The 25635-nt window shown below is 47.4% G+C and overlaps 1 protein-coding gene across 2 annotated transcripts in view; it reads left to right on the top strand.

Annotated features, from left to right (window-relative positions):
* Window positions 1-3353, top strand: part of RAB6B (RAB6B, member RAS oncogene family) — a 149822-nt gene extending 146469 nt beyond the window's left edge. For both annotated transcript variants that reach the window (XM_065410954.1, XM_065410953.1), the window contains one exon: window positions 3289-3353. In XM_065410954.1, the coding sequence (XP_065267026.1) occupies window positions 3289-3353 (65 nt within the window). The remainder of the gene's footprint in view (window positions 1-3288) is intronic.
* The last annotated feature ends 22282 nt before the right edge of the window (window positions 3354-25635 follow it).

Below are 25635 nucleotides of genomic sequence, written 5' to 3'. Positions count from 1 at the left end.
GCCTTCAACTACCTGAGGGGGGGTTCCAAAGAGGATGGAGCTGGCTGTTCTCAGTGGTGGTAGATGACAGAACAAGGAGCAATGGTCTCAAGTTGCAGTGTGGGAGGTCTAGATTGGATATTAGGAAACACCATTTCACTACGAGGGTGGTGAAGCACTGGAATGGGTTACCTAGGGAGGTGGTGGAATCTCCATCCTTAGAGGTTTTTAAGGCCTGACTTGACAAAGCCCTGGCTGGGATGATTTAGTTGGGGATTGGTCCTGCTTTGAGCAGGGCTTTGGAGTAGATGACCTCCTGAGGTCTCTTCCATCCCTAATTTTCTATGATTCTATCATTCAGTGAGGGGGCCTCGGGCATGGGTGCACCTCAGTCCCTCCCAATCTCTCCCATGGCATGTAATAGTATAGGCTCCTGAGGGGCTATAATACTTTGGTCGCATTTCAGGTGTTGGGTTTAGTGTGCAAGTGCTTGGTGGGGCTGGTGGCCTGTGAGGTACAAGAGGTCAGATGAGATGAGCTGGTAGTCCCTTGGGAGGATTCAGGGAAGAAGCTAGTTTACGGCAAGATGAGAACCTGATGTCCTCTCTTGGAACCATTAGAGTGGGATACTCGGGTCCGGGAGGCCAGGATCGACCTTGAGCCTTAACGTACCTGTCTGTTTCGACATTCCTGCATTCCCAGGCTAGCAAGTGGCTTGTCACACTGAAGGGGCTGCCTGTCTGCAGCACATCAGCCAGCTCATTATTTTTTAATGTATTTATCTGTGCGCGTGTTGGCAGCCACAGCTCTCAGAATTGGCTGTGGCTGTTCATGTGCACCTCAGTTCAACTCTTTGTTCGGGGAAGCCTGTGAATTATTAAATCAGCTGCATTTAGCACACAGCCAGATGGAATTGCTGTGTCGTTTTAAAGCAGCAGCATGTGGCATTAGGGCCAGGAGGGGTTTGGCCTCCTGAGTTCCACGACATTTGTCACAGCAGAACGAGGGCCTTTAGTCCTGCTACGTGAGAGCAGGGTGGGGTACTTGCAATTTTGCTCCCATGTTTTATGGCCAGTGTACAAGTTTATAGCTATTTGGCACCTTCCCAAGGAGGAAAAGAGCTGGTGGGGGTGGGGGGAGGCAGTACCCTACTGCAAAGCTTCCCACACAGCTTCTTTCTGTAGCGAACTCCCCATTAGAGCCTTTGGAGGACAGGTACATCTCACTACAGCCAGAGGTGGGTAGACCTACGCACACTAGCTTTGAGCAAGCTTGTGTCTAAAATAGCAGCGTGGCCATGGTGGTGCGAGGGGCTAGCCCCCTGGGTCCATGCCTCGGCTCCCAGGTGGGCCTGTAGGCGGAACAGCTAGCCCAGCTCACTGCTTGCAATACCGTGGCTACTAGGATATTTTTAGCACACTAAATCTATCAAAGCTGTCACGGGTATGTCTGCCCGAGCTGGCAGTTACACCTCCAGCTCCAGCCCAGACAAACCCAAAGAGACAGAGGGAGGGATACGTGTTCCCCATCCAACTCTTGCCCTAGCACCTGAGAAATGCAGCAGCTCTGTTGCTCTGTCGCTGCCAGGGCCTGTTGTGGGACAGCAGCATCTCCCAGCTAAAAAATCGTCTCCCTGCCTTGTCCGAGAAATAGTTCCCACTGAAATTAACTAATAGGCGCTGCCATAATAGTGATGCAAAGAACTTCCATCCAATGGGATTGAGAGTCTCCACCATGGCACTTTCTTCACAGGGGACACATGACATGAGCGATCCGGGCTTCAGACTTGGGTGTGCTGCGTGGTAACACATGATGCCCATGCCCAGCTCACGTCAATAGCTGAATGTGAGGTCCACTGGGAGCTGCCCAGTGACTGAGCCTATTAAGAATCCAGTGCTACAAACCATTGAGTAGGCGTGGGAGAGTCGTTGCATTTCAGAGCGTTCTATTGATTTAACCATTTCAGTCTCTGGCCTAATTAGACTCAAGCTAGTGCAGGCAAGGAGTTACCTACAGCCATCACATGGGAAACAATTACTAATTAATTATTCCCAGGGAGCGCACCAAAGGTGTCCCCTCCCTCAGCAATGGCAGTAAAACTTGGCCAGTGAACATTTTCCACCTGCCACAGCCTCTTGTCTCTGGTAACTGAAAAGTTCCTCCTCCATTTGCACTGCTTAGAGCTGAGACTGAAGTCCAGCCTGCTGGCTTCATTTAGGAAAAGTGGTGCCCCAGGGGGCTGGGGACAGATCATCTGTGGGCAGGCTGGAGATAAATACACCACTAAGACCTGCCATTCAAAGGCAGCCCAGGCCGTTCTGTAATATGTCCACCGAGTTACTGGCCATGCAGGTTGTGCATGATAAGCAGATCAGTGTAATAATGAGAACATGATGCACAGCTAAAGGTTTGTGTGTGTGTGTGTGTGTGTGTGTGTGTGTGAGAGAGAGAGAGAGAGAGAGAGAGAGAGAGAGAGAGAGAGAGCACATTCCATCAATGCTGCTGGCAGTCTATGTGTGCCATGAGAGAAAGAAAGAACCACTTGGTCTGCTTCAAAGTGGGCGTCTGGGTGAACTAAGGGTATGTCTACACCCAGCCGCTAGTTCGGCGGCTGGGAATCGAAGTTCTGGGTTCGACTTATCGCGTCTTGTCTGGACGCGATAAGTCGAACCAGGAAGTGATCGCCGTCGACTGCGGTACTCCAGCTAGACGAGAGGAGTACCGCGGCGTCGATGGGGGAACCGCGGCGTCGACGGGGGAGCCTGCCTGCCGCGTGTGGACCGAGGTAAGTTCGAACTAAGGTACTTCGAACTTCAGCTACGTTATTCACGTAGCTGAAGTTGCGTACCTTAGTTCGAATTGGGGGGTAAGTGTAGACCAAGCCTAATTATCTGCTGTCCCCTTTGGAGACGTAAGTTCAGTTGCAGATTTCGGTCCCATGTGATTTGAGTATGGTGCTTTTGTCTTAGAGGATATTTGTCTGCTAACTCCCCTGCCCAACTTAGCACACTTGGCAATCTCTGCCCAGACCAAAGCAGGGGACACTACAAGTCTGGATGGAAGTGCCTTGGCAGAAATTTTGGGGGTCCTCTGTGTGGAGCAGAAGTGCCGTAGAGATGGCTTAAGGTGGATATACACAGCACCAATCTGCACTGTGCTTGCTGCCAGTCAGTATATCACTTCCATGCACACTAAAAGTAATTACCACCTGGCAGAAATTAAGCAGCGGTAACTACCCCAGCACCCAGAATACACAGGTTTACCTTAAATAACGATATCATCTTCCTTAACCTTCCTTTCCTCCGTCAGTGATTGACATCAAGTTGGACAAACCACAGGATCCTCCAGCCAGTGAAGGCGGGTGTTCTTGCTAATACAGAGCGCAGGATTGGTCAGCTTCATTTGATACCACACGCTTGTTGTGTTGCTTCCTATTGGTTAGCTTCCTAAAGAAACAAATTGAGTTATCAGATGGGGGAGGATTTTTTTTCTCTCTGTCTCTGGGAACGGGTGGGTGGGAATGTTCAGATCACGTCACTCTTAACAGCTGTTACTGAAACTTACTATTTTTTTGGTTTGGTTGTAATATATTGTACTTTATTAAAATTGCCAAAAACAGTTCAACATTTAAAAAGGAAAGTTTAAATCATGTGTATACAACTTTTTGCCAGATGAAAAGTAGTGACTTTGGTTTTTTTGGAAAGAGGTTGGTCTTTTGTTTTTGTATATTTGTAAAGTTACAGAAAAACTCCCCAGAATACTACAGTCTGGTTAGTTTCAGCATCTGACATAGGACATCGCTAGTAGAAAACTAGTCCCTGATTGGTTAAACAAAACATTAACGGTACAGTAAAAGATTTGACAGTAGAACAAATCATGCTGCAAATATACAAAATAAGTGTGTGATGTGATAGCTCTAACTATATCTCCATATCTCCATATCTAGATTTAGAGCAGGGGTGGGAAAACTACGGCCCGCGGGCCAGATCTGGCCCATGAGCCGTTTTAAGTCAGTCCGCAAGCCATACCACGCAGCTTGGCCCTGCTCCGGCCAGGGCGCTGAGTCGGGGGCCGGATCACATGGCTTGGCCCCACTCCGGCGTGCCAGCTGGGGTGCTGGGTCGGGGCCGCATCACGCGGCTCGTCTCCACTCTGGCCGGGGTGCTGGGTCGGGGACACCACCACGCGGCTCAGCCCTGCTCCAGTACTCCAGCCGGGGCACAGGGTCGGGGCTGCACCACGTGGTTTGGCCCTGCTCCGGCCGGGGCCTGCACCACACGGCTCCCGGAAGCCATGGCATGGCCCCACTCCGGCTCCTCTGTGCTCCAGTGGCCCCCTCCAGTGCTCCAATTGGAACTGCAGGGGTGGTGCCTGTGGATGGGGCAGCCTTCAGAGCCACCTGGCAGCACCTCTGCGTAGGAGCCAGAGAAGGGACATGCCGCTGCTTCCAGGAGCCGCTTGAGGTAAGCGCAGCTCGGAGCCTGCACCTTTGAGCCTTTCCCCACGCCTCAACCCCCTCCCCCTCCCCCTCCCCCAGCCCTGATCCCCCTCCTGGTCTCCAAACCCCTCAGTCCCAGCCCAGAGCACCCTCCTACACCCCAAACTCCTCATCCCCGGCCCCACTCCAGAGCCCGCACCCCCTCCCACACCCCAACCCCAATTCTGTGAGCATTCATGGCCCGCCATACAATTTCTATTCCCTGATGTGCCCTTCGGGCCAAAAAGTTTTCCCACCCTGATTTAGAGAGAAATAAACAGAGGGGGAAATGTATTATAGGGAGCGATGTAATGCACTTCTTATCTCATGTTTTAGGGGTGACTACCCAACTCCCAGATGGTGAGACAGAGTGTTCAATACGTGCAAGTCTCACTGTCATGCATTACACAGTATTATACCATCCCAGAGGGGGTATGTGCAGAACTACTGATATAGCAATCAATGTTTTGAAGAATTTTTAGTTGCTAATGTTGTATGGCATAGTTCTTGAAGTATAATGTACTGGTGTTTTTTTCCCCTCATGGGTATAGTATAAGAGACACACACATGCTATAGTGACTATATGGAAAAACTACATTACTATCACTTAAAAAGTATGGTTGGCCCATGGAATTGCATTCACCATGGTTAACAGTGGCCACCATTTTGCATTCGCCCTTGAATAGGAGTAAGTGCCTGCAAACAGTTGGTATCCTTATAAAAAAAATCCTGTTCCTGTTGGAAAGCTCCTGTTTGAGCCTGAGCAATATTCAGATGTATTTCACTTTCAATGGGGATTGAGCGCTAAGTGTCCACCCACTCTTCCAGCTCCAAAATGGTGGCCAAAGTTTGGCCACTCCTGTAGATCAGGAGCAAAATCATGTAAATCACTGCAAAATCATAACGTTTGTCCAGTGGGGCCACCACACTTTTCAACTGACTGGCCCATACATGATGGTTGCTCTTTATTACGGAACATTTTCTGTATGAGTAAAGAAAAGCAGGTGGCTGATGAATCGGGGAGGGTGGGGGGAGGGCTTGGCTTCTAAAAAGGGAAGACTGTTTTGGTAACATGGATGTAATTTTTGTATTGTGTACACACATTTTACATATATATATAAAGCATCCATTCGCTCACACACAGGCGCATGCACACACATACGTACACACCCACCCACGCCGTATAGAGTTTTTGTTTCACCCACTGTTGTTATGACATGCAACTGCTTTAGACAACAGTTGTGGAAAATGAAATGTGTGGGAATAAGAAGTTCTTGTTATTGTCAAATAACTTGTGATTTGTCATCTCATCAATAAAATAACACATAGATGTGCGTTAAGCGAGAAAAAAATGCACATGGAAACAGCTCCACATCCACTACATCTGTATATGGGAGTTGTGCAGATACACACTCAGTGTAAACACACACACACACACACACACACACACACACACACACACACAAAATGGTGGTTGTCGAAAGATTGCCTGTTACCTCACAGCAATTTAAACCAATTCAGTGTCACTCGGGTTGCAGTGTATTGTCTTATCTTTAGTACAGTACTTGGCCTGAGTGACAAGATACTGTGTGAACTTAATGAATGTACTGATTTTTGCTTTATGAAGTAGCTTTCCTCGTGCAATATTACTGTAGAAAAATAAACCTCCCCCCCACACACACACACACAGATGCGCACACACAATCTGGAGAACCTTTAGCCTTTTTCTTTTCCCCGCATCAGTAGCCTTAGAGAAGTGATTGCCAAGCTTCAGTATAAGCGTCGCTTGTCTCAATGTGACCTGCAGCCAGACCTGAATATGAGGTATTTAGAATTTCCTTTACCTCCTCCCTCGTTGCATTAGTAATCAGTTCTGCTTGGCCATAAGGCAGTTTTCCGACTCTCTCTGCTCCCCCTCTTTCCCCCAGTCAAATCACTTGCATAGGCTCTCATGTCATGTAGACTTTAATTTTTTCCAGCCTCATACTGTGTTCCATTCATTGTGTTAATAACCAAATCTTTTTATTTGCTACATTGTCATCACTGTACTTTCCACTCCTGTTTGTCTCCCGTGCTGTCTGGAATGCAGTGTGGTTAAATTTCATTCAGAAGACTGGAACGGAACCTTGACTTAGCCCTTTGCTGGGGGTGATGCTATCTGAGCTGACTTGTCATTGGATGCACAAGAGCCAGTCATGTGGAACCGTACAAGGGCAGAAGGGCATGGACCCTATGGTATGGAAAATCCCTGGGGCATAATTGATTTAAACAGTTACCAGTAAGACTCCCTCCAATTTTACTTCTCTAGCATAGTTCACGGGAACACCAGAGAGCACTTTGCAAATGATAAAACCAGATGAAATGGAAAAAAGTTAGAGAAAAATCAATGCTAACCAAATAATTTTAAAAGGTTGTCTAAGTCTAACTAGCGACTTGCTATTCATCTCAGTGTCAAGAGGTGAAAGCGTGCTGGAGAGGTTATTGTGCTTTGACATATTTTCAGTATAACTAATGTAGACTTCTGAAGAAAGGCCAGGGCAGTGATGGCTCCGAGAATATTAGCTTTGGAAGCAGGAGAAATGGAATCGCCCTCAGAAGAAGCAACTGGGGTGGATAGATGAGCACTGCGTTGGAGGAACCCATCAAGAACAGTTCTTCCTTGTCAGTCTTCATTCAGAGCCGTAGCATCGGAATGAAAACTATGTCAAGACAATGAGCAGCTGCCAGTTCCACAGCAGTGAGTGTTAGCAATAGGCACAATGGATTGCTGTCTCCTGCAGGGCTGCTGGGTGTCTATGTGGCACTAGGGATACTCTAACAAAAAACAGGAGACCTACTGCGAGGCCTGTCCTTCCTGCAGCGCTCAGACAGACACCTCATCCCCATCTCAGGGATGAAGGAGAATGTGGAGCCAATGTGAGGGAGTCAGAACAGCCCCTACCGGAGAAGGACAGGCCCCTAATGGATCCCAGAAGGGAAAGGAAAAACAGAACAGACTCTCCACTCCAGAAGACAGGAAAAAACTACTGGATCCCCCTTCTCCCAGAGGAGAAAACAGGCCCCTGGCATCTCAAAGGGGAGCAATATGAGAGAGAAAAGAATGATGGAGGAAGCTGAGAACACTGGGAAAGAACGGGAAAGGGGAAAGAAGAGCTGAGAGGGAGAGAAAGGGTTAAGAAAGAAGGAAGAGAGAAAAAGAAACTGAGATCAATGTACCAGGAAGGAATGTGAGAAAATATAGATGGGGAAGATAGGGAGATGACTAATAAGGAGGTGAAGACAGGCTGAATCAGATAGAAGAGAAGCCTGGAGAGATGCCCTGGTGCATTAGAAATGCCAGAGAGAGCTAGTTGGATGGAGGAGAGGAAAATGGGCAGAGAAAAAAGATAATTGAAATGTTCTCAATGCACAGACAAACTAGACTGAAGAAAAGAGACAGCACAGAGGGGGAAGAAGAAGGAAGGATAGATTTCAATTCAATTGAAAAGCTTAATGTCAAATGTTACAATAAGATATACATAAATGTTAGTTTTTAGGTATATGGGGACATGGTAGTTTAGGGGCTTGGGAACCATGTTTGGAGATGGGATGTGTGAGTGGGGAGCATGGGGTAGGGGTCTAGCATTCATGTGCATGGGGCTAGAGATTAATCCTAGGGGAAGTGCCTTCCCAGTGGTGATATTGGACTGGGTGATGTTTATACCCACTTTTGCAACCATCTTCTGGGAAATATGCAAATAAGTTTGGAGGCCCAATGGTTTTGATTGATACGAACCTCATTCTGTCTCCATCTGTGCCAGAACTAGATAGCTTTTGTGTACATCTGACACCAGAGACCATTGGTGGCCATCACCAGTAACTTATTGACCCAAAGGTGCATGTAAATCTAGACTAAAGCAGAAACCAAACTCTCCCCCAGGACATCTTTGAAACCATACATGTAACGATAGAAAAGCAGGGGCCCACGGTAACAAACTGCAGGTGTTCAGGCAGATAAGACTGAAGCTAGGTGAGTCCATACCAGATAAACTAATTAATGCAATGTTCCAAACATTGTGTCCCACATAAGAGTTCAATGGGAACACAAAATCCCAGAACTGCAGATATACCCTAGAGTAGTCCCCCATGCTTTTAGTGGGGAAAGCCAACAGCAGACTGAGATCTGTTAAATAACTTATTCTATTAGAGGTGCCAATGGAATTAGGTGGCTGTTTCCTTCTCAAAAATCTGTTAAAGGGATATGGTAGTTAACAGAATTTCTCTGGAGAGCCTAGTTTTCCTTACAAACTCATATCACTTGAAAATAAGACAATACTTTCTCACCAATGTTCTGGGACTACCCAAGATGGACATATATGAGGGTGACTAGATATTTAAAAACAAGAGAACTGGCAGAGGATAGCTGGGCAGACAGATGTGGTTGATATTCCAAGCAAAATAGTAAAGAAAGTGTTTGCAACTTTTGGAAGACAGACCATTACCCATGCAAGAGCTTGTCTCAGGGTGTAACAGACCACCAGAACTCTAACCAGGACAAGATAATCTTTTGGCTCATTTAAGAATAAAATAGCATATATTGCCCACCTCAGAACTTTTCTATAACCACATAAAGTATGAAGTTGTTCCAGATAGAGAGAAAGCCCAGGAAAACTTTATAGCCAGCAATCACTCTCCCTCATCTTCCTGAGCAAACTTGTGGTATTAAAGAAAGCAATGGGTGGCAGAAATCTGCATTCATCTCCCCTTGGTAGCAGTAACATCAGTCAAATAATTTGTTGTGGGATTATAGAGATCAACCCACTCTTTACTAATGAACAGTCTTAGAATTTAGCAAATCAGAGTGGGGAGTCTGGAGTTACTTAGAGAGAGCAATGAAGTAAACTGAGGATTGCTGGATAGAAATAGGAGAAGGTGTGGCAATGATGTGAGGATGAGGAAAAAAGACTGAAGTGGTGAGAAAAAGTGATGGCTAGACACATGATGTCTATAGTAGAAGCCGCCAAAGAAATGATCAAATGAGAGTTTACACATAAACATTAACATGCTGAGTTAAGCCAAAAGTGATGTAAATTCTTAGTGTCACCCACCGAGGAAGCGGCTAACCCATCAAACATGAGTTCTTAAAAACCTATACGGACATCAGGATTGTTCTTAGATGGGTCAGAGTCAAAACAAGAAGTGAACAGGGCTGCAGACAAAAGTGGACATGTTAAGAGACCAATGCACAAAATAAAAAAAAAAACCAATAGTGCTGCATCCTCAGTTAGACAGATGAGGACCATGGCAAATGCATAAGGCGCTGGTGAAGTCTCCATGAAAAGGATGATGCCCATTGAGTCCAGCCAGATTTCAATAACTGTATCAGAAGCCTATGGAGGATAAGCAATCTTTTGTAGCATTGGGGCTTATCCCTCAGGCACTGCACTCTTAACAGAGCCAAAGACAAGTTTCTCCATTACCATGTCTGAATAAGATATTCCAGAGCTTAGAGTCAGATAGCTGGACACTTTTGGGACATGGCGAAACCTCCAAAAAGAACGTATGAGAACCATTAAACCCACATGATGGCATTTGGGAGATGTAGATGTAGGGTCCCAGACCCTTGCAAATTGTAGTCAGGGCACCAAGAAAGGAAGCAGAATCAAATTGTCTCTACTTTCTCAGGAAAGTCAAAGGAGAACACATTAAGGATGTGGGGGGCACAAAGGGGGAGTGAGGAACATGTTACAGGATTATTTTCCAGGCTAGGATCTTGGCCAATCTGTTGCCATCAATAAATATGAGACCCTTGAACAGCAAAACCAGCTTCTAAGAGGAGAGTGACAGGAGAGAAAGCCATAGCCATGTTACATGGCTACCGTGGCCTCAGAATGTGACACAGCCCCCTCTGCTCTGACACTGAAGTTCAGTTGCTCTTACAAGAAGACAGAGCCTCATCCTATACCGAGACATCTCTCTACAGCTCTCCATCCCTCGGTGCTCTCCCCTTTCCTCTATGAGTCTAGATTGCTCCCACTCCCGAAGACCTTGGAGGTTCAGAAGGTGACACTCTTCCCTCTCACTCAGCACAGAACCAATACCACAGCTCCATGCTGAAGGGCTCCATGCTGTTGGAGATGTCCTCATTCACACTTGTGCTTGTTGAAAAAAAAAACCTCGTCATTTTTTGCAGCAGGAGGGATGTTAGCTCTGGCCAAATTTTTATGAGGGAAATTACATCCTATCTAAATTCTCCCAGAAGTTTCAGTTGTATGTGATATTATTCCTCACTTGATGTCCTAAACTGTTGTGTCGTACTAATGCGTGTGTAATTAAAAAGTTGCTATGGTCAACTTCAGCGGTGGCTGCATTTCAGCTATGACGTGATTCCTGTATGTACTGTGTATAGTTTGTGTTTCACTTTGAGGGATGGAAGGTCATGCATAAGTATCAGATTATCAACGCCTCCAAACCAGCCCATTGAGCAAACCGCACCAGGATTCTTTGCAGCTACTCAACATGAGGGATGAAACTAAATGTACTAAATAGCCTCTGATTTCAACCCTTAAAGCTGGCAAAAAGATACACAAATAAATCCAACGTATTGCTTTGGGGTTATCAGAAAACAAACCAAGAACCTACCAGCATCAGGATTTAAAGTGGCTCATGTCAAACATAAGTTCTGATAAGTGTAAGAAACAAATAAAACATTCACAGTGATGGTCAAATGATAAATGAAATGGGCGTAAAACTGAAAACTTAATCAAAACCAACCCGCATGGGGAAATTACAAATTATCTAGAGGGAGCTAAAAACTGGTTCTTTACTGGGTATGTCAAAGTTATCACAAAGAAAGCCAAACAGCCGCTGCCTTGGATTGGTCAACAAGTTTTTAAGTTACTCCACCAAAGCGATGGCTTTCCTTGCTTGTGGGACCAAAATCACATTGTGGGTTGTCTGTTGAGTAGCCCTTCTCCATCCTCTCTTCTCACCCTTCTCATCTTCCCTTTCTACTCCTCACTCCGACTCCTCCCTCATCACCTGACTGGCTGTAGGCAGTTCTCATCATGGTGTTTCAGTTTCTTGTTGGCTCAGAGGGTGCAGACTGCCATGTTAACCTTCCATAAAACTGTGTATAAAAGACTTAGCATGTTAGTCAAACAAACAATAAACTGACTTCTTCTCAAACACAGTCTCTTGCATGGATTTTTTCAGTGACAGAACGTACTCTCCCAATGTATTGTTTCCAAGGGCTGCCTTATTAAAGCCAACATCTATGTAATCCACTGGCCAAGTGGATCATGTAGGATAAGAGCCTGCTACTGCTACCAGATAATGGAGTTAATCCTTTAGCTCAAGTGGTCTAGGCTTGTGCTTTTGGTGGTGAGTTCTGTGAGGAGGTCACTCATCACTATACCTACAAGTGCTGGTTGGACAGAGATCTCAGTTAACCTTTCTGTGCTCGTCATATTACCAAAATCCCACTGCCTCAGCTGTATTATCACCAGGGATCCAGTACAGACCCCTCTGGGTCCGTTCCGCCCACGTGTCATTATGGCAAGTCTGAACTAACAAAGGGCTAGTACAGGCTACTCCCCAATTCCCTGCATCCAGGAGTGGTGCACGGACCACAAGCTTTCACTATCTTTCTTAGCCAGGCAGTACTACTGGGAATAAACTCAAGGAAGTCAGACCATCACACCACCATTAACAGGGCTGGTCAAAAATTTTCCCTCAAAACATTTTAAAGATGGAAAATGGCTTTAGCACCAAACAGAAATTTTTGCCAAAAAAGTCAATTTTTTTCAAAAATTGTTAGGTATTCAATGGGGAAAAAACCATTCAGTTTGGGGATTTTCAATGAAACCTTGACAAAAATGATCATTTCCTGACCAGCTCCAGTGGTTATCAGGGGCTGTGAGTACCTGTGGCTGAAAGACCCATGCTCACACACTGCATGACAAATAATCACTGGCTCTTTACCAGGATCGCTTCATTCTGCTTAGGTCTTGGAGCCAGCGGTGTTAGGTCTTGGAGCCTGGACTGAATCGGGCCCAGCGTAATCAGTGCATTGATAATAATGCTGCGTGGTGTTTGTCATGTTTGCCTGTTAAATTGGCAGGGGTCTGGAAACCTAATTCACGTGCTCAACTGTTCTCCAGAACAAACATCCAGGCCAGGCTATGAGAAATGCACCTGGGGGCTGGTTAACAAACCGGACTCTGGACTGGATTCAAAGCAAGGGATGTGAGTGTGTATCACTAACTCTTGCAGATCTCATGGGCCTTCTCATTATTACCAAACCAGTTCCCAGGAGCTCTGGCCCAGGGAGGCTGTGGGGTGCCAAGGAGCCATTTGAGTCTCCTCTGCCCAAGATCCAGTTCTACCCCGCTACTGTTGCCAGCATAGTTTAGAGCAGCCTCAGATCTGCTCTAAATTACAATGGCTGGTTGTAGCCCTAAGGAGACTACAGCCCAGTCAGGGATCACCAAAGTGTAGCAGCATTCTGGTTATGCCCCCATTCTCCTGGTCATCCTCCAGGGATGTGGAGTGTAGAGCTGTGTGTAGGATCCAGCTGAGCCAGCTCTACACCCTCTAGGGATTCCTTCACTCTGGGGGGATCCCTGGGTAGCTGACTAAGCCAGCTTTCCAATTGGCTTTGCACCACTGGAGCAGTGTGAAGCAGCCAGAGCAGGGCTGGCCCTGTCTAGATCGCTAGGTTCTTCTGATTCGTGGCTCTGTTTCAAGGCCACCACTCACTGATTTGGATCCAGGTTGGCTGAGTGACCCTGGAGTTTGCATCTCTGGCCTATACACAGAGGTGAAAGTCGGTGTGCCGTACCCAGGTGGCCCGGCCTCCCCAGGCAGCAATTTAAAGGGCCTGGGGCTCCCAGCAGCAGCTGGAGCCCCAGGCCCTTTAAATTGCTTCCAGAGCCCCGCTGCTGGAGCCCTGGGGTAGCAGCAGCAGGGCTCCAGGGGTTATTTAAAGGGCTGGGGCTCCCGCTGCCTCTACTGCCCTGGGCCCTTTAAATAGCCGCCGGAGCCCCACCACTGCTACCCCAGAGCTCCGGGGGCTATTTAAAGGGTCAGGGCGGTAGAAGCAGGGGAGTCCTGGGCCCTTTAAATAGCCCCCAGAGCCCTGGGGTAGTGGCAGCGGGGCTCCAGGGGCTATTTAAAGGTCCCGGGGTGTGGGGATGTAAAGTTCCATGAGAGGGTAAGGGTCACGATGGGACACTTGCCTGGCAATAAATCATGGCCTTATGTAAGGCCCCCTGGTGGTTATATAAGATGAGGCCTTATGTAAGGCCCCCTGATGGTTATATAAGATGAGGCCTTATCTAAGGCCCCCTGATGGTTATATAAGATGAGGCCTTATGTAAGGAACAATTGAACCAATCGGTGTGGGGCTATACATGTGGTGAGCACATGATTCTCCTTCTTATCCAATCGGTGGATGGGTGATTGTAGCCTAATTGTGTTGTGTAATGTTTAGAAAGACTATAAAAGAAAGCTTGTAATAAACAGATTCAGAGTTCAGCTTGCAACCACATTGGTCGTGTGCTTTATCCGCTCCGCCTGGTCCCCCACAAATGGTGACCCCCGACGTGATTCGGCTTGGACATCAAGGCAGCCGATTAAAGCCTAAGAAAGAAAAGGAAGGTACTGAAGATGAAAATGAGGAAACTTCCAAAAGCAATAATGCAGAGAGGAAGAAGAAGAAGAAAAAGCATGAGAGGAATAATACAGCTCGGGTGGAAATAAAAGGAAATGGTAATCATAATGAAGAAGAAAAACAAACACATATAAAGAAACAAAAACGTAAACATGCAGAAGAACCTTACACCAGAACAAAAAGAATGAAATATATAAAAACATCTGCAGCCACAGAAACTGAAAAAAGTAAGGATGCAGCCATGGAAACTAAAGAAATTGGGGATGCAGATAAAAGACTGTCCAAATTCTCCTATCACGTATGCAAACACAGCCAACTGAAGCGTTCGGTGAGAAAAGGCAGAGGTGGCAGCCGCGGCAGGAGGTACCGGAGGATACCGGCTCCTGGTCGGCCGAGAGAGACGTTCGTGAGCTCACAGGTGAGTGGCTGCATTCCATAAAATGGGCTCTGCTTTGTCTGCAGAGGAGGAGACGGTGCATAATTTTTTATTACGCATCGCTGAAAAAAAAGGGAGAGAAGCTTCCCTCTGACGCGTTGTCCCGATTGCTGAAATGGGGACAAAGACGCGGGTTTTTGTTATACCAGCAACTTCAATAGAAAATTTTAATGAAGTGTATCTTGTAACAAATTTAATGGGTGCTGACTTGAATAACATTGTAAAGTGCCAGAAGCTAACAGATGACCATATACAGTTTCTCATCTACCAGTTAATTCACCAACCCGTTTGCCCCGAAGCCTCCGGCATACTCTTCGAACAATATCCCGGGCGGCTCGGGCCCCCCGGACCCCGTAAGGCGTTGGCACGAACTTATTAGGGAAGCCCATATAGATGGGAAATTTGCGCCCGAGGCTTATCCAGTAGTGACACCGGACCTGCACTTATTGTTTGTCACAGCCTAGACACCTAGTAATGCTGTACTTCCTTATTTAAGAAAAAGGGGGGAGGTGTGGGGATGTAAAGTTCCATGAGAGGGTAAGGGTCACGATGGGACACTTGCCTGGCAATAAATCATGGCCTTATGTAAGGCCCCCTGATGGTTATATAAGATGAGGCCTTATGTAAGGCCCCCTGGTGGTTATATAAGATGAGGCCTTATGTAAGGCCCCCTGATGGTTATATAAGATGAGGCCTTATGTAAGGAACAATTGAACCAATCGGTGTGGGGCTATACATGTGGTGAGCACATGATTCTCCTTCTTATCCAATCGGTGGATGGGTGATTGTAGCCTAATTGTGTTGTGTAATGTTTAGAAAGACTATAAAAGAAAGCTTGTAATAAACAGATTCAGAGTTCAGCTTGCAACCACATTGGTCGTGTGCTTTATCCGCTCCGCCTGGTCCCCCACACCAGGGCTCCTGCTGCCTCTACGGCCCTGGCCCTTTAAATAGCCGCCGGGGCCCTGCCGCTGCTCCGGCAGGCTCCAGCAGCTATTTAAAGGGCCCAGGGCAGTAGAGGCAGGAGAGGCCTGGGCCCTTTAAATAGCCCCCGGAGCCCTGCTGCCGGAGCCCTGGGGTAGCAGCGGCAGCTGGGGGTTCTGGCAGCGGTTTAAAGGGCCCGGGGTGGTAGCAGCGGCTGAGCCCTGGGCCCTTTAAACTGCTGCCAGAGCCCTCCACTGCCGCTGCTACCCCAGCGGGGGAGGGGAAGGGCACTTACCGGTACAGGGCGGGCCGGAGCTGGCTCTGACCCCCCCCATCCCCGCCCCTTCCGCCTGAGGACCCGCCCCTTCCGGGGGCCAGAGCCAGCCCCAACCCAGCCCCGTACTGGTAAGTCTCTATTTCTACTTTCACCCCTGCCTATACAGGGAATGTAGGTTCAGCCTCTTCACTCTTGCACCTTGTGTAGCATTTACACCTCTGCAAAGAGATTGTAAAATGGATGTGCAATGCTGCCAGATCAGAATGGCAGTGTCTATACTCACTGGGCACAGGCATAGCAGACTCCTATTTTGTGTGTGGGGGGTGTTTTTCCAAACTTCCTACAGATTTTTTTTAAACAAAACCAAAAAAAAAAAACCCCACCAAAAAAAAACATTTTTGATTTTCAAAAAAACAATTCTAGGTAAAATATCGGGGGAGGGGGAGTTTGATTAAAAACATTGATTTTTTTGATAATAGCAAATGGAAAAAAAAAAGTGTACTTGTACCTGGTGGTGTGGGCCCTGTTTAAGGGTCCTAGACACCATTTAACTCTTCCTCTCTCCATAGTATAATAAAAGAGCTAATTTAGACTCAATTGAGAGTCTTATTACATGCTGCAGAGCTGAAATCACTGATACTTAGGTCTCAGTATTAGACCTACTTTGGGACAGTGTCTCTATTGCAAGAAACTGCTCAGTGTGCACCAGCAGTGAGGCGCCCTCACTAACAGCTGAAATCACTGAGACCTGTGTTAAGTGATGGGTCCTGGAGACATCTTGGTGAGTGGTCAGCCGGGTGGCTGGTGGAGAGGCATGGCAAGCAGCCAGCAGGGCAGCTGGTGGAGAGGGCCAGAGCAGAACCCTGCAGAGAGGTGTGGCAATCAGCCGGTGGGGTGACAAGCAAGTACCTGAGCAGCAGAGCATGTAAGGTGCCTCCTTACCCTGCCCCCTTCCACCTGGGGTGGGAGGTGAACTCTGCAGATGAACCTCTGAACTCTGGGGCTGCACTGGCCAACAACAGCAACTGTGAGTGGGGAGCACAGAAGGGATGGGCACGTTAAAGGGACTTTTGGGTTGCTGGATTTAAGACCCTGAGTGGAAAAGGACACTGCCCAACTTACTTGGGGGTGGGTCTTTTGCTCATGGTTTGTGTTTATGAACCCTAGTTGTGGTGTTTTCCCAAATTAATGCTGAGTTAATTCCCTCCTTATATTAAAAGTTTTTGCTAGACTCAAACTCTGTGCTTGCGAGAGAGGAAGTATTGCCTCTTAGAGGTGCCCGGGGGTGGTGTGTAATTGTCCCAAGTCACTGGGTGAGGGCTCGAGCTGGTTTTGTGTTGTATTGTTGAAAAGGAATCCCTAGATACTGAAGCCGGCCCTTGTGGTTCTCACAGCTGGGTCTGTGATGACCGGGAGAACCGTATGGTGACTTGCCTGCCTGGTGCGAAGGTTGCGGATCTCTCGAGGCATCTAGATAGATTTATGTGTAGTGCTGGGGAGGAGCCGGTGGTCGTGGTACATGTAGGTACCAATGACATAGGGAAGGGTAGGAGAGATGTCCTGGAAGCCAAATTTAGGCTGCTAGGGAAGAGACTGAAATCCAGGACCTCTATGGTGGCATTTTCAGAAATGCTCCCAGTTCCACGCGCAGGGCCAGGTAGGCAGGCAGAGCTTCAGAGTCTCAATGCGTGGATGAGACGATGGTGTAGAGAGGAGGGGTTCACGTTCATTAGGAACTGGGGAAACTTCTGGGATGGGAGGAGCCTATACAGGAGAGATGGGCTCCACCTAAACCAAAGTGGAACCAGACTGCTGGCACTAAACATTAAAAAGGTTGTAGAGCAGTTTTTAAACTAGGAGATGGGGGAAAGCCGACTGCTGCAGAGGAGCGTGTGGATCGGACACAGACTTCCCTTAGGGGAGAGTCTGATGATAGAGAATCTCCAGGTTATAGTCAGGAGCAGAGGACTGAAAAGTATAATGTAAGGGCCGGATCAGATGATAAACAGCCACATAAAAAAGAATCTGGCACATCAGAAAAAGACAGGCTAATAAACAGGGACAAGTTTTTAAAGTGCTTGTACACAAATGCCAGAAGTCTAAATAATAAGATGGGTGAACTAGAGTGCCTTGTGATAAAGGAGGATATAGATATAATAGGCATCACAGAAACCTGGTGGACTGAGAGCAATCAATGGGACACAATCATTCCGGGGTACAAAATATATCGGAAGGACAGAACAGGCCGTGCAGGGGGAGGAGTGGCACTATATGTTAAAGAAAGTGTAGATTCAAATGAAGTAAAAATCTTAAGCGAATCCACAGGTTCCATAGAGTCTCTATGGATAGAAATTTCATGCTCTAGTAAAAATATAACATTAGGGATCTATTATCGACCACCTGACCAGGACAGTAATAGTGATGATGAAATGCTAAGGGAAATTAGAGAGGCTATCAAAATTAAGAACCCAATAATAGTGGGGGATTTCAATTATCCCCATATTGACTGGGAACATTTCACTTCAGGACGAAATGCAGAGATAAAATTTCTCGATACTTTAAATGACTGCTTCATGGAGCAGCTAGTACGGGAACCCACAAGGGGAGAGGCGACTCTAGATTTAATCCTGAGTGGAGCGCAGGAGCTGGTCCAAGAGGTAACTATAGCGGGACCGCTTGGAAATAGTGACCATAATACAATAGCATTCAACATCCCTGTGGTGGGAAGAACACCTCAACTGCCCAACACTGTGGCCTTTAATTTCAAAAGGGGGAACTATACAAAAATGAGGGGGTTAGTTAGACAAAAGTTAAAAGGTTCAGTGACTAAAGTGAAATCCCTGCAAGTTGCGTGGGCCCTTTTTAAAGACACCATAATAGAGGCTCAACTTCAATGTATACCCCAAATTAAGAAAAACAGTAAAAGAACTAAAAAAGAGCCACCGTGGCTTAACAACCATGTAAAAGAAGCAGTGAGAGATAAAAAGACTTCCTTTAAAAAGTGGAAGTCAAATCCTAGTGAGGCAAATAGAAAGGAGCACAAACACTGCCAACTTAAGTGCAAGAGTGTAATAAGAAAAGCCAAAGAGGAGTTTGAAGAACGGCTAGCCAAAAACTCCAAAGGTAATAACAAAATGTTTTTTAAGTACATCAGAAGCAGGAAGCCTGCTAAACAACCAGTGGGGCCCCTTGACGATGAAAATACAAAAGGAGCGCTTAAAGATGATAAAGTCATTGCGGAGAAACTAAATGGATTCTTTGCTTCAGTCTTCACAGCTGAGGATGTTAGGGAGATTCCCAAACCTGAGCTGGCTTTTGTAGGTGACAAATCTGAGGAACTGTCACAGATTGAAGTATCACTAGAGGAGGTTTTGGAATTAATTGATAAACTCAACATTAACAAGTCACCGGGACCAGATGGCATTCACCCAAGAGTTCTGAAAGAACTCAAATGTGAAGTTGCGGAACTATTAACTAAGGTTTGTAACCTGTCCTTTAAATCGGCTTCGGTACCCAATGACTGGAAGTTAGCTAATGTAACGCCAATTTTTAAAAAGGGCTCTAGGGGTGATCCCGGCAATTACAGACCGGTAAGTCTAACGTCGGTACCGGGCAAATTAGTTGAAACAATAGTAAAGAACAAAATTGTCAGACACATAGAAAAACATAAACTCTTGAGCAATAGTCAACATGGTTTCTGTAAAGGGAAATCGTGTCTTACTAATCTATTAGAGTTCTTTGAAGGGGTCAACAAACATGTGGACAAGGGGGATCCGGTGGACATAGTGTACTTAGATTTCCAGAAAGCCTTTGACAAGGTCCCTCACCAAAGGCTCTTACGTAAATTAAGCTGTCATGGGATAAAAGGGAAGGTCCTTTCATGGATTGAGAACTGGTTAAAGGACAGGGAACAAAGGGTAGGAATTAATGGTAAATTCTCAGAATGGAGAGGGGTAACTAGTGGTGTTCCCCAAGGGTCAGTCCTAGGACCTATCCTATTCAATTTATTCATAAATGATCTGGAGAAAGGGGTAAACAGTGAGGTGGCAAAGTTTGCAGATGATACTAAACTACTCAAGATAGTTAAGACCAAAGCAGATTGTGAAGAACTTCAAAAAGATCTCACAAAACTAAGTGATTGGGCAACAAAATGGCAAATGAAATTTAATGTGGATAAATGTAAAGTAATGCACATTGGAAAAAATAACCCCAACTATACATACAACATGATGGGGGCTAATTTAGCTACAACGAGTCAGGAAAAAGATCTTGGCGTCATCGTGGATAGTTCTCTAAAGATGTCCACGCAGTGTGCAGAGGCGGTCAAAAAAGCAAACAGGATGTTAGGAATCATTAAAAAGGGGATAGAGAATAAGACTGAGAATATATTATTGCCCTTATATAAATCCATGGTTCGCCCACATCTCGAATACTGTGTACAGATGTGGTCTCCTCACCTCAAAAAAGATATTCTAGCACTAGAAAAGGTTCAGAAAAGAGCAACTAAAATGATTAAGGGTTTAGAGAGGGTCCCATATGAGGAAAGATTTAAGAGGCTAGGACTCTTCAGTTTGGAAAAGAGAAGACTAAGGGGGGACATGATAGAGGTATATAAAATCATGAGTGATGTTGAGAAAGTGGATAAGGAAAAGTTATTTACTTATTCCCATAATACAAGAACTAGGGGTCACCAAAAGAAATTAATAGGCAGCAGGTTTAAAACAAATAAAAGGAAGTTCTTCTTCACGCAGCGCACAGTCAACTTGTGGAACTCCTTACCTGAGGAGGTTGTGAAGGCTAGGACTATAACAATGTTTAAAAGGGGACTGGATAAATTCATGGTGGCTAAGTCCATAAATGGCTATTAGCCAGGATGGGTAAGAATGGTGTCCCTAGCCTCTGTTCGTCAGAGGATGGAGATGGATGGCAGGAGAGAGATCACTTGATCATTGCCTGTTAGGTTCACTCCCTCTGGGGCACCTGGCATTGGCCACTGTCGGTAGACAGATACTGGGCTAGATGGACCTTTGGTCTGACCCAGTACGGCCTTTCTTATGTTCTTACGTTCTTATGGTTGCTGGCTCCACCTGGCAGAAAGGTTACAGAATTAACCAAGCAAAAAGAGATGGTCAGTGGCATTAGAGCCTGAATAACTGCTGACTGGGCTTGGGGAGGGAACATCAGTAGGGAGCAGCAGCAGATTTCTCTGGACGAGTGGGTAACTACCAAAAATAACAAAGGGAAGGGAGGGGTGGCTGCTGATTTATTTCTGAGCGAGCACCAGGGAGCTATCCTGATGACGCAGGAGGCTGGGGGCTTCATTGTCTCATAGGGACAATTTTTAACATTGTTCGACTTGTAATTGGACACAGCCCCAAATCGCCGTGATCGCACAGGGCTCCACCTACACATGCCCCGCGAGCGCCACAGCACAGGGGCTTGCTGCGATCAGACGGGCACCAGACCTCCTGGTCGGGGGCAGCTAATCCAGCGGGGGGCCCAGCTCCCCAGCGATGACATCACTGGCTAGGGATAATTTCAGCACCTCCCTAGGCCATAGAGATAAACGCTACCTGTCGCAATGGTCTAGTTGCAAGAGGGAGCAGAGCGGGGCTCAGGGGAAGTAGGGGAGGCCGAATGCCTTTGTATATCCAGAGGTGCCTGTGCAATTAACAACGATCATGCAGAATGGACACACCTGCAGGGCGCCTGCAGAGAGGGGACTATTCTGGCTCACAGAGCTTGCCTCTAAGCAAGGGGGTGGGTCTCCTACGCAGAAGCACCTGGTCCCCTGTGCCATCCTGCTCCCTCAGGGGCTAAGAGGGGCTTGCCTGGTTCCTAGGGGAGCTGAGAAGCCAGGAAGGTGTGCAATGCACCTGGGGCCTCTCCCCCCCCATCTCAGACCTGTGCAGTACAACCATCACCTTGCATCAGCCTCTGCCGGGGGGTCACAGCCACCTTTCAGATTTGGCCTTTGGGCAGGCACTAATTGTTCCTGGCCTGCCCACCCCAGCACCTACCCCTCCAGCACCCTCTGGGGAGGGATGGGATGTGAGGCGCCCCCAGGGGCTTGTGGCTTGACAGGGAGTTTTTAAATGATAAAAAAAGAAGTCAGACAAGATGCACTTCCTGTCCTCCCCAACTGTAAACCCGATTCAGAGCCACTCCCGCCCCAGTGCATGTGCTCTTAGCCTCTGCAGCCCCGTCTAGGGTTGCCAGGAGTTTTCAACTGGAACACCCGGTCAAAAAGGGACCCTGGTGGCTCCGGTCAGCACTGCTGACTGGGCCGTTAAAAGTCTGGTTGACGGCGCAGGCAGACTCCCTGCCCGGCTCTGCGCAGCTCCCGAGAAGTGGCCAGCATGTCCCTCTGACTCCTAGGCATCGGGGCAGCCACAGGGGCTCTCCACGTTGTCCCTGCCCTGAGCACCAGCTCTGCAGCTCACATTGGCTGGGAAGCTGCAAGTGCGGTGCCAGCGGGCGGGTGCATCGCGCAACGCAGAGCCTCCTGGCCGCACATCTGCCTAGGAGGCAGAGGGACATGCTGGGAGCCACCTGAGGTAAGAGCCACCTGAAGCCCACACCCCGAACCCCCTCCCATGCCCCAACCCCCTGCCCCAGCCCTGAGCCCCCTCCCATACCCAAACTCCCTCCCAGAGCCTGCACCCCCTCCCACACCCCAACCTCCTGCCCCAGCCATGAGCCCCCTCCCACATTCCGAACTCCTCGGCCCCCAACCCAGAGCCCCCTCCTGCACCCCAAACCCCTCATCCCCAGCCCCACCACAGAGCTTGCACCCCCACACAGAACCCTCACCCACTCTCACACACCAACCTCCTGCCCCAGCCTGGTGAAAATGAGCGAGTGTGGGGGAGAGCAAGCAACAGAGGGAGGGGGGATGGAGTGAGTGGGGGATGGGGCCTCAGAGAAGAGGCGGGGAAGAGGGCGGGACAAGGGTGTTCAGTTTTCTGTGATTAGAAAGTTGGCAACCGTAGCCCCGTCTCCTCCCTCCCTCTGGCCTGCGACACTCATCTCTGGCAGCTTGGCTTGAATTGGACTATAAATGCTTCAGGGCAAGGACTGGTACAATCAGTAGCTTCCCAAAGGGGCAGCGCTATACTATGATGGTACACAACAGGGACTGTCTCCTGCTGGGTGCATATACAGCTCCAGGCACACTGGGCCCTGGCCTCTGATTGGAACATACCGGTGCTACCATAATAAACATAATCATTAATAAATGAGATTAAATCAAAGCCTCGCGTTGACAACAGCCATAGATTACACTCGTTAGGTCACGAGGCCCCAGTCCCTTGCTACTCCTGTGATTAATTACATCTGTGAACTGGGTAACCCTCCGCACTCATACATGGCTGGCTTCACATAACTGTGCCCTGCTGTAAGTGAGGCCGCAAGGCGCAGAGCAGGGGAGAAATCAGGCGTAGTTCAGCTGTGGGAGCAGGGAGCATGGCCACAGAGCCATGCAGACATTCTAACTAGGGTGTTTCTGCATTACTGACACAAAGAGCTTAGAGGAGCACAGTGGTGCAGTCCTAAGGCTTTGGGTAGCGACACACCAGTAAAGCAGCCCTAGCAAACTCCTCCCACAGAATAAATACAACAAGCCTGTTTTGTAGGCTAGAGAGGAGGGAAATGGCTGGTGTCAGCTCTGCCCGCTGGCCCTTTCAGCAACATTTTAAAAATCAAAAGAAACACTAAAACAAATATTTGCACAGCTCGCCAGTTGCTTGCTAGCTCTCCTCTCTCTAGTGCTGTAGGGCCTGAGCCAACGCACAATGAACTCACCAGTCCTGCCATTAACTGCATCAGGCCAGTCTGATACTTAACATTATTACTGATTTTTTTCTACTGCTTAAGGCCACCCCTTCCTCCTGTTGAAGCTAACACGCTGCACCGCCAGTGATCACCCACAATTCCGCTCTCTGGGACCTTTCCAGGAATGAGAGAGCAAGAAGAACATATTCAATTAGAAAGGACATTAGCAGAGACCTTCCTGCAAGACGTCTTCTTTTAAAACAATTATTTCAACCACAACGGCAACAGAAACGATGACAACCAAGCAAACCACAAAACAGCCAACATGTCAACATCCCCAAGAACAGCTGCAGCTATTATTAGCCTCGTCATTCTGAAACGCCAATATTAACGAGTTGGAAAATGGATGCTAATATTCTGGCCCCTCTGAGGCCTGTTATTAAAGCAACCTGGCAATGGGATATGAAACACGCACGTCATGCCCCAACCTGTGCCTCAGTTTCCCCTCCCACTCTTCCTCTCTTTTATAAGGGGGAGGGATAGCTCAGTGGTTTGAGCATTGGCCTACTAAACCCAGGGTTGTGAGTTCAATCCTTGAGGGGGCCACTTAGGGATCTGGGGCAAAAATCAGTACTCAGTCCTGCTAGTGAAGGCAGGGGGCTGGACTCAATGACCTTTCAGGGTCCCTTCCAGTTCTATGAGATAGGTATAATGGTGCAACTCTCACTGTTTTATCATGAGTCTTGTGATGCTTGAAACCCTCCCCCACTCCCAAGCTCCTTGAGTCACATGGTTAGGTGAGGCTCTTTGGAGAAAAGATACATTACCAGCCCTCCAGGATGCAGAGAAAATCTTGAAAAGGTGACCTAAGGTTCAGAAGCCAGGTGATAAATTAAAAGGCTCTAACATTTATTATTCTTTTCTTAATTTCATGCTATCGTGTGATTTCAGGGAGAGGGTCTGACGTGATTTTTGAATGCTGGGGTTGGCACTACAGGTTTTGGCTATTTAGATCAGGTTTTTTGAGGCAGGGACTGTGTCCTACTCTATGTTTGTACAGCTTGAAGCCTGTTCTCATTAGGTGTCTCTATGACTAAATTAACAACAGCACATATTTTGATCATGACCAGGGTTTTTTGGTTTGGGCTTTTTGGTGAGTTTTTTTCTCTTGACCTGCTGGTTGAAATGTTTTCAAATATTTTACTGAAAATGGATCGTGCAAAATTTGGGAAAAAATTTTGGTGACGTTTCCCCCCACCATTTTTCCAACAGTGCTTAAAAAAAATACAACCAATAAATACATTAAATGTAACGTCATTTTGACATCACTTGTCTTTGTGTCATAAAACCAAAATGATATGTGGTTGCAGAAATGCTCCATTAGCACTTACACAGGACGATCTGCCTACCTCACAGCTTTGCTACGTGGAACTATTAAAGTCATCTATTCATTGTACTGTGGTAGTGATTTACGATCCCATTCAGGGATTGGGGCCCAACCAAGGCTCAGGGCCCCATTGTGCTAGGCGCTGTACATACACATATCACAAAAAGTCAGTCCCAGCCCTAAACTGCTGCCTGACTAAGGACAAGAGACAACAGGTGGATCCACTAGTACAGGCAGGGGCAGAACAATGCACCAGTGAGATTGTTGTGGTTAGAGTAATAATCAGCAGTCACAGCCAATCAGTGGCCTAGCCATTGTCCTCGCAGAGTTGAATTTTAAGGCACAACCTGAAAGAGGAGAACCTAGTGGCCTTGCAGATGGTCACAGGAAGCATCTTCCATCTATGAGACCATTCGTGTGTTGCTTGGCAATGAGGGTCTGCCACGCCCTGGGACTGCTGCCCACCACTACCACCTGATGACATTAATGCGCAGCAGGGTTAAAACAAACAAAAGGAAATACTGCTTCACACAGCCCACAGGCAACCTGTGGAATTCACTGCCAGGGAATGGTGTGAAGGCCAAAAGTATAACTGGTTTCAAAAGAGAATTAGATAAGTTCAGGGACGATAGGTCCATCAGTGGCTGTTAGCCAGGATGGTCAAGGGGACAACCCCATACTCTGGGTGTCCCTAAACCTCTGACTGCCAAAATCTGGGGCTGGATGACAC

Source organism: Emys orbicularis, chromosome 9 (assembly GCF_028017835.1).
Source record: "Emys orbicularis isolate rEmyOrb1 chromosome 9, rEmyOrb1.hap1, whole genome shotgun sequence".
NCBI classification, from domain to species: Eukaryota; Metazoa; Chordata; order Testudines; family Emydidae; genus Emys; species Emys orbicularis.
This window is presented reverse-complemented; position numbering and strand designations above follow the sequence as displayed.